The sequence below is a fragment of the Pezoporus flaviventris genome, unplaced genomic scaffold (assembly GCF_033815535.1).
Source record: "Pezoporus flaviventris isolate CSIRO_AGI_PZ_B2104156 unplaced genomic scaffold, CSIRO_AGI_Pfla_v1 ptg000031l, whole genome shotgun sequence".
NCBI lineage: Eukaryota > Metazoa > Chordata > Aves > Psittaciformes > Psittacidae > Pezoporus > Pezoporus flaviventris.
Window position 1 is genome coordinate 2,525,236 of NW_026892579.1, and position 9,796 is coordinate 2,535,031.

Consider the following 9,796-nt stretch of genomic DNA (forward strand, 5'->3'; position numbering starts at 1 on the left):
GGAAAAAAAATTGCAACATAGTCTTTTTTCACTTCTGTTCTTTTGTTTAAAATATAACGATAGTTTCTCCATCCCTGCTTTCACAATTTAAGCTTACATGAAATAAAGAACTAGGTTGCTATTGCAAAGGAATTGTCAGGATATATTTAATATCAGTTTCTAACTTTTAATTTTCTTTAGTATAACTACATGTTTTTCCTAATTAGTACTTTTTTTGTTAATTATATTTCCTATCTCTAAAATAACTGGGATTACTTATCCTACAAGTAAAGATGTGTACTTTTATATATTGTTCCCTCAAAGGTATTTTAAAGTAATGTATTTTCTGTAATCCTTTTCCTCAATTTTGTTCTTGCTGCTGCTGCTGTTGTTCTTGTTAATCAGATGCACCTACCTGCTACCACAGTGGAATCTGGCATCCATCCAGTCTATTTCTGCAGCACTCACTACATTGAAATGTTGCTGAAAGCTAAGTTGCCACTTGTCTTTGCGGCCTTCCAAAGGTCTGCTTTTACTCCATCCCAGGTAACTGATGAAAGCATATCAAAGTATCATCAAATTTTTGCACATAAATCCACCAAATCAAGTATGTTTATACAGCAAGTGTGTGCGGTTATGAAAGTGTGGGTGAGAGACAGTATTGAATGTGAGTGACTTAGAGCATCTGAAAACAGAAACTGACTTTGGTGGAATAATGACAGTGAACTGTAGCTAATTACCTTCTATTACATGTTCATGCAGAAAACCTGATAAAAGTACTATTTACTAAAAACCTCAGATTTATCATTAAAAATAAGTAGAATATCTTATTCCCTGAAATAACTTTTTAAATTTTCCATAGGAAGGAAATGAGTAATTTGGGATAGGTGTATAATAGGAACCAGTTCAGGTAATATGATAGCAAAATTAGTTTTATATGAACTACCCATACTGTTACAATCAGGCAACACACTAACCTTCTATATTAAAGAGATATTACTAAAGAAGAGTATTTATCCATAATGTTAGCTTTCATTTCACCTACTTCCTATGATTCTTTGGTAATACGGCATGGTAATATGTGTGGAGAATTACTTGTAAAGACTACAGTCATGATGAAGTGTAAGCAGTGTCATGCAATAATAAATTAGATTGCAAATGCAAAGGACCTCTTGCCACAATAAGAAAGCTTAGTGCTGTTCCAAGGGAAATATTTTTCATCTTATTACTTCAAAATCCCTTTGCAGCTTAAGAGACTTCTTAATGGGAGCAGATGCCAGTGTGGTACAGATACTACTTTAAAAAGTCAGCTTGGGATTTGGTCTTTGAGGAGAGAAGATCAGCAGATGAGGGACTTTTATCTCAGCATAGGAATGAGGTGCTCATAATAAGGTTCTTGTTTTGGGGTGGGGAAACACATAGAGACTATCACTCCTTCCTCAATTAGTCTTGTATAAGTTATACTGTATACTGTTCTACTGCTTTTGTATTTTTTTACACTCAACTAGTAATAGACTAGTTATTCTGAACTGCTGACAAAGTTTTTTGTTTGGGGATTTTATTTTTATTTAATGTGTTACTGAAATGCCACTGGTGGGTGCTACTGTATCTTCTGTATGCTACTGCAGTTCTACTACAGGATTAAAAACAAATGAACCCTGAATTGTGAAAACAACTCTGTAGTTAGGTGCATGTATGTTAATAAATACCTGAAAACAGATTCAATGCCAGGGTATGGCTGCTGTCATCTAATTAGAATTTTGGTACTTTTGCTTCTGCATATTTTTAAACACATTAAGGACTGATTAGCAGAAGATCTGTGGTCTGGAACTAAATGAAGTTAAATGTGCTATATGCTTCTCAATATGTTGTGATTTAGAACTGGAAAAAGGAGTCACTAAATGTGTTCCATACGGACTTCATTAAATGAAAACATGTCTTGGGGAAGGGGTTAACATTAATTTATAAGCAAAGAACTGCTTTTATTTAGAGGAAAATCCATGTTAAACATACCTTCATAACCCTCATTACACTTTAGGCCACATTTATAAAATCTTGAAAAAATCCCTTTGCTTTTATTGGACTTTGAGCTTTATGTCTCAGCCTCAGTTGCCCAAACGTGCTCAGCTAAGTGAGATGCACACATGCAGGGTGTTATGTTTAGCAGAACCCACTGGAACTCTACTTGGAGGCTGCAATTTAAAGAAATGGTGATTCTTGGCTTCTTTTGTACTTTATCACTTTTATTTTCATAAGTAGGGTAATGGTATAGAAAAAGGAGTCCATAATGTAGAAAAGAGGTAAAGGTGATCAGTTAAGACTTGTCTACAGCGATTTAATTATGTATCATTTTGTTCTCATCTAGATTTGTCTGCAATGGATAACTCAGTGTTTCTGGAATTACATGGACTGGAGGGAGATCTGTCACTACATTGCTACATGTATCTTGCTTGGCCCTGATTATCAAATATATATATGTATTTCTGTGTTCAAACACCTACAGCAAGACATCCTGAAGCACACTGAAGCCCAAGATCTCCAGGTTTTCCTTAAAGTAAGGGTTTCTTTTTAAAATTTTTTAACTGCTGAAGGGAAGCAAAACTCTCCGTACTGAAAGGTCTTGCTGAATTTCACTCACTGATTTTGAGTGAAATGATACTTTATTTACTTCTTTGCAGAAAATTATGGTATTTTCCAGAGAATAGCTTTCCTGCATTTGTCCTGATCAGTTCCCTTTGTCAGCAAAGTAAATAGCCACACTAAGTCATGAGGTCATTTAATTCAGTTCTCTGTAAGTGACCCCCATCTCATTAAACTAGATGTTCTTCATAGAAGTGGGTTTACAAAGTGGTCTCTTCCTGAAGCTTGAAGAGATGAGATGTGGCACAAAGCTCAGTGAGCTGTTATTTTGAACAGATGCCAATTACTATATAGCCAGCCTCAAAATTTCATATTCTTTGCTATATTATAAATTACATTTCTTTATTGGATTCTTTGTGCTCAGCTATAGATACAGTCATAACTCTTCTTCCCAGAGACACCTCCGTTTATTTTCATTGATCTTTTTCTTCAGTCAAAATTCTTCTGAGAGCTAGATATCTACATCTTACTTTATCCTAAAAACAACAGTTTTCTGACTAATTTGCATCCAACTTACATATACTTAAATATGAATAAGCTGATCATTTTCCTTGAAATGTTTGCTAAGGTCTAATGATTGGATTGTTTTGTTTGACCTGGTTTTGGTCAATGTGGCTTAAAAACTACTTTGTCTTGATGGTTTTAGTTGGATAGGGTATGTAACTTTTAGGAAATTTTAAGAGCATATGCACCTACAAGCCAAAGATTTGATGTGGTACTGTTAATGAGAAATGCTGTATATTAGTGCACTACTGGAGTATTTAAAATTCCTTGAGTGACTACTGTAGAAAAAGGGGAGTTAATGGCATACTGAAATAGTAATCTTGGTTTCAATAGCTCTTAATACATCTAAACAACAAAAAAATACTCTGCTATTATATTCATTCAGTTTTATGTGAGGTTACTTGGGTTTAATACTTGCAAAGGTGTTAGCTGCCCTTTTTTTAGAAATAACCAAATTAATTTTCAAGTTTTAGCCGATTTCTCAGCACAACGTTCATGAATTTAGATTACTGTAGTGGAGTAATTCTTTTAAAAGTGGAAGTATAAACTATTCTGAGAACATAGTCCAAGTGAAGAAAAACTCCAAGTGAAGAAAAGACGCCTACAATCTCTGAATATTCATGTTATATTTTTTTCAATGAAATGTCACATCTTGGACTTCATACTAGCAATGGTCATTTGCTATACAAACAAGTCCTGCTGCCTGTTTTAAGAACCAATAGTATGTTCTGTTTTTAAGTTTCCAACATGCTTTATGTCTGTAATGGAAATATGATGATTTGATAGCAATACCAACATTTGTTGGTATTATCTAAAAAGTAGTTCCTGCTAGCTGTTAAATTTAAACCCAAATATTTTCATCTTCAATATTAATGTACTTTTATTTGCACAAAAAAAAAAGTTGGAGACAGCTTTGCTGTCAATTCACATGACATTATGCCTAGCACTTAAAGTTGAAACATTATTAATTAGTAGAACTTTCATTCTTCCAGTATCACCTTCTAGAGATAACATGACCACCTGTGAGAGAGGTCATTTTCTATTACTCTACTATTTGTCTTTCCTCTGTGCCAACAGGAAACTTAAGTAATGAATTGTCCATGAACATTTTGTCCATTTTTCTGGTTCTTTCCGTTGGCTGAGATGGATTGCTAACAGTTATGATCCCTTTGAGATATCTTGGAGTTTCAGCATTAACTGAATTTTTTAAATTTATTGCTTGGCCCTTTATTAGTCCTTTCATGGAAGGGTGAAAGTGCATAGATTTGTAATTTCTACATGTGAACCAAGAATACTGTAAACTGCCACCTCAGTAAGCCCATCTTAACTATCTTGATTTCATTGGTTTAATTTGGATAAAATAGAGAAACTCGGGCTACAGGGTTTGTGACTTGTAATAGCACATACAGAGCTAGTATGTCAGTCTTCTGGAAGTAATTTAGCTACTGCTCACTTTATTTTCTGTGGGTATGGGCCATATTATTGACAGCTAAATCACTAACCAATGTTTTAATATGTGTGCACAGTTAATATGATATTTGCTTAAAAAAAAAAGGGAAAGGAAAAAAAAAGAGTTAAATACCTACTACAATTCTCTGTTGAAGTCCATTTTCTTTTCCTCTGTATTCCTGTTCAGATGCCAGAGTGCAGCCTTCCAAGCCTGAGTAGACGTTCTCAGGAGAGTTCTACTTAACAGAGATGTAGAGTCAATACCCCAGTAGATAAAATGTGTCCACAATGACTCTCTGGCTCCAGTGAGCTTTTTGCAGCATATGGTGTCAACAGTGGTAATACTGCTTAGTAGATGCTGGGCACACTAATTTTTCCAGTTCAAAGCAGCAACTAATTCACCCGTTTTATCTAAACTCTTCTTCAGATCCTACTTTCTGCTGTGCACCCTTCCCAACCCTCTAATCTAGCAGCCATAGAAAGAACATGGCCTGTTTCTTTCTTTTTCCTGAGGGTCCCCTTTTTTACTCTGTCTTGGAATTAGTGAAAATGTAATGATTTGTAGTGATGCAGAAGTCTTTATTATGTTTTTAATCACTTTATAACAATCTTTGTCATTGATTTTAAAAGTAAGTATCTACTGTTACTGTCCTAGTTTTATTGAGTATCTAGTTGGATATAAAAACCACATTAACAAACTTCCAGCATGCCATGTGCTGGTATAGAAATGTTTTAAAAGAATATTTGTGTACATGGTTTTGCCTTCTTAAAGCTTACTTTGTTAACCCTGAAAATCTTCAGTATGTAATGTTCTCAAAAAATGAGATAAACAGCATCCACCTGAAAAAACTATTTGATACTAAGACTTTAATTAAAAAGAATTGTCTGGAAGCAGATATTAGCAGTTCTTTGTTTCTAAATGAAATGTAATAAAATGTATTTTAAACACCCAAGCAGAACAAAATGAGGTATCTTTAGAAGCTTTGAATTCATTAAATTTGAGTTGTGAGTTTTTTTTCCTAGCTTATAAATGTTTCTATGTGTATTTGTGCAGGAAGAACCACTCCATGGATTTCGAGTGAGTGATTATTTAGAATACATGGAAAGCTTGGAGGCAATCTACAGACCTATGCTGCTGGAAGACATGAGGAACATAAGAGTGCAGAATACATAGATGAAACAAACAGGCACTTCATTTTCCCGTTTTGATTACATCCTTTAAAGGGATGCTGATTGACTGATATATCAGTTTCACCGAAAATAAGTCAGGCTGTGTGAATATACATACTGTAAAATAAATAAATAAGGAGGGGGTTAGGAATATAGATTTTGCAAAAGGACTTAATCTATGTTTAAGGACCTTAAGTAACACATTTTCCCAGAAAAAGTGTATACGCAGCCTCATTTTCAGTTAGCAAAAGGCAGCTTCAAAACCCACCTGTAGGATGCTGAAGTGTCTTCCTTAAAAAGTCCTGGGCCTGTTCCCAACTTTCTGCATTGTCACCTCCTTGTAGCATGGTCCTAAAAGCTTCATATTTTGCTAAGGTCTGACAAAACAATTTTTCTGAGAAACAATGCTAGTATGTATTCCCGTGCATGAAAAGTCAACAAATGAAAACCAAATTCCCTGTACACAGCTGTTCTGACTTTGTGGATAAGGTTGAGAAAATGGGGTGCTCAAATGCATGCAATAAAAAAAGACTGATATTCCTGTCTTTTTAAAAAATAAAGTCATAGAATCTGTGATTCTAAAAAATAAATCATTTTACATCATAAAACATCTATCTGTAACATACACACTTTGACTGCGTAAGTAAATGAGAAGTCCTGAGGAGCTTGCTTTTCATACCTCTGGAAAATGATAACTTTTAAATATTCTGGTTTCATTCAGACAGGAAAACTAATAAGAAGCTTCATTTGTGCTTGCCTTTCATTATAAATGAAAAGCAAGAATTAAGGCTGTTTGTTAGGTATTTTCTAACACCAGTACAGTGTAGGTAAAATTTCAACATTAGTGAAGTTGATTGATTGACATTCCCAATTTCAAAGGAAACGTGGTTTTCTTGGGGACTGCTGCATCCCATTGACCGTAAGGATAGGTTTCCAGTAATGATCAGTGGGCAGCTGAGGAAACATTCTAGTAGCTTTATTTTCCATATTATATCAGTCATTGTTAAATATTAAGAATTCAGTATATATTTGTGCACCAATTAGTAGTTCTTTTTTGAATCCAAATTTTAAAGCACTGGGCATGATGTTGAGTCAGTAATACTCAGATGACAACATATTCTTTGAAAAAAAACAAAACCCAAACCAAAAAATGTTTCAAAAACTCAGGTGAAAGGTGATTTACTGGAAGAAAGAAATGGCTTTAGTGGAGATTTTGCTTAGAAGACTTCATCTCTAGACACCCTCCCCTCTCCTCTCCCCCCCCCCCGCACTTTATTAGTGCATTGTTTCAAACTGTATTCTTTGAAAAAAAAATTAAAAACTCAGACTTAACTGCCCTCTCACCTAGCCCAGCCTTCAACAAGACTTACCCAGCACCTGTATTTACTCGTCTTCCCACAAAATTTTTATTTAAGGTCTTGAGAACTGTGTTAGAACATAGTATTACTCACTAATGGCATGTTCAGTGATGGCATCTAAATAGGCTTTGCAGAAAACAGCAAATGCCTGGTTACTTTGAGAGTATAAGAGGTTCTCTAGTGTCATCAGTATCAATTCCTAAACAGCTTCTTGAAAACAAGATTAATATTGGACAATAGACCTGTTCTCATCCTGAAATACTCTTTTTCCCTAAGTAAATTTGCATTAATGAGTCTGAAGTTTCTTTAAACTCGTGCTTCATCCTTTAACCACCCAGAGCTTCAAGCAAATGCTGAATGTAGCTTTTTATAAGGTGATCTGTCCTTTCTTAGGATTTCAGTTTTGTTTCAGCCAAAATAATAATTGCACTACTTCAGTTTAAAGTGATATGCCCAATCCCTGCAATTACATTCAAAGAGATTTTTGGTCTTGGTAATTATTTTGCATAGAAGTTTGGTAAATTGCCTGTACCTTGCAATACCAGACTTTGATGTTTCCCGTGACATTGATGCTTTATCAAATGAAGCAAGATCTAGCTTCTCTAGCAAAAAACTTGCTGTGTTCTTACAAGAAGTCTTTTTACACTGTGAGGTGTTAAGGAGCCAGCATAATTGATCAGATCCCTGCTGTAGCTAATTTCGTAACTAAGCATTATAAATTCCCCAAATGCATCCAAGTTATCTAGGCAACATTACCACATGTTATTACATAGTGAAAGTTAAGTAGTTCTTTATTTGATTAAAGAAGTAGAGAAAATATTATGCTTTATGAACAGCTGCAGTAGCACTTGCTTTACAGAATGTCTGGAATCTCAAAGTATTTTGATGAGAATTTGTGACACAATAAATGTTTTAGGAGTCCAACAAAACCCACGTGTCGAATTTAGACTTGTCCAATATTATTGCCACATCACTGGGAGACAAACTGAACATTACTGCAAAGATCTTGAAAAACAACATCACTAGCTAAAGTGAATGTGTGAGCACACACACAGATTATAAAATACATTAGAACCTGCAGTGAATTTCTGTAATTATATGTAACAAACCTAAGAGCGAACACTGACAAAGGCTATGCCACTAATTTATATTTTCCTGACTGCATTTCATAAGTTCAGGGGTTTAGCTTTTTCCCTGTCTATAAAAAAATAAAAGTCTTAAATATTTTTTGAACTGTGTTGGCTCTCTTATGTTAATAAAAGAGGATGGCGAGTATGAGGAAAAGATTACAACTGATGGAACCAAGTATTTGCCTGACACCAGGGTAAAGAATGTTAAGACTCCCATAAAATCTGGGTTTTTTTTTAACCTTCATAGCACTCTCTGTTTTTAAAATAACAACTTTTTGGCATCTATCTCAAAATAACCAAATGACAAACATCCAGATGTGAATAATATTAGAGAACTAATGTATATGTCTTTCTGGAAATTCTCTACATTTTTAAAGATACCATAGTTCATTAAGGTGCCATTTAGGAACTCAACAGTTCCTTTGTATCAATCAGCAGCAGATATTTGTCAGGAAAATCAGCTGTTGTTCTAGGTATTTGGGTCTCGCCATCTAAATAGGTGCCACTTTCTATTCATCATCCCTCGAGAGAGAGGCACTGCAGAGCTGACTGTAACATCAACAACTTTTACCGATACTGCACCAAATCAATGCAAAGAGGTACAGCACACAAGAATCAGGAAAATGAGTCAAATACAGATATAAAGCAAACAGCTTAAGTACCGTATGCTGCTATTGACAAAAGCACATTTTACCTTGCCTCCAGCAATTCCATCAGCTGCAATTTCCCCATCTGCAAAACAGCTATATTTTCATACAATCCATGTAGGTGCTGAGATGATTAATTGGAGAGTATTTGTAAAACATTTAGTGCATGAAAATTCTATGTAAATGCTAAATCTTAATACCAGATAATATGAAATTCCATTGTGCCCTACAACAGAAAGCAGGACGTTGGCACATGTTACAAGTATACTGAAGCAGCTTGAAGTGGTGGTGGTCAGGGAAAGCAATGGCATCTTCTTTGGATCAGTAACAGTCTGAAAACAAATTACCATTTTAGCAACAGACATCTGAAGACATGCTCACATCCTCTATTACCTCTGGTTTGAAGCCTTCCTCATCCAGCTTTTCTGGCTTATATATAATTTCTCCACTCCACTCCCTCTTTTCTTTCAGGGAACTAAAAGTCTACTGAGATGTAGATATTTTCTGTCTCTAAATCTTTATGTGTTTTTCCGGTTGCCTCTTCCAGCTTCTTTTTCCCTGCTTTCCATGATTTTATTTACCTCTCTCAGGCTTCTTATGTCTCTTATTTTCAGATGCTTCATTGTTTACAATCCCCAGTAAGGGTCCCAGCCCTAATGGTTAATAAGTGTTCCCTCACTTGTCTCTAAAATTTGTAACTAAATATGATTTAAAATAAACATAGAGGTAAAAAACATTAACAAAAACCCAAGCAAACCAAGCCCAAACAAATAAAAAACCACAACACAAACACTAAAAATCCCAACTTGGAAAAAATGAGAAATTAGGTGTTTCTTTGCAAGCAGAATACATAAAGATTTTCTTTTTTCTTTGGACAGACTGGGTAACTCTAAAGTAACTTATTAACTTAACCATCACA

The 9,796-nt window shown here is 34.8% G+C and overlaps 1 protein-coding gene across 5 annotated transcripts in view; it reads left to right on the plus strand.

The window, feature by feature from the left end:
* The window catches only part of TBC1D32 (TBC1 domain family member 32), an 85,296-nt gene extending 78,172 nt beyond the window's left edge, over nucleotides 1–7,124 (plus strand). For 4 of the 5 annotated variants that reach the window (XM_061460025.1, XM_061460028.1, XM_061460027.1 and 1 more), the window contains 3 exons: nucleotides 385–525; nucleotides 2,345–2,533; nucleotides 5,627–7,124. In XM_061460025.1, coding sequence (XP_061316009.1) covers nucleotides 385–525; nucleotides 2,345–2,533; nucleotides 5,627–5,746 — 450 coding nt within the window. In that variant the 3' untranslated portion in view covers nucleotides 5,747–7,124. Of the gene's footprint in view, nucleotides 1–384; nucleotides 526–2,344; nucleotides 2,534–5,626 lie in introns of those variants that run through there. The other variant, XM_061460030.1, reaches the window with a different exon arrangement.
* The last annotated feature ends 2,672 nt before the right edge of the window (nucleotides 7,125–9,796 follow it).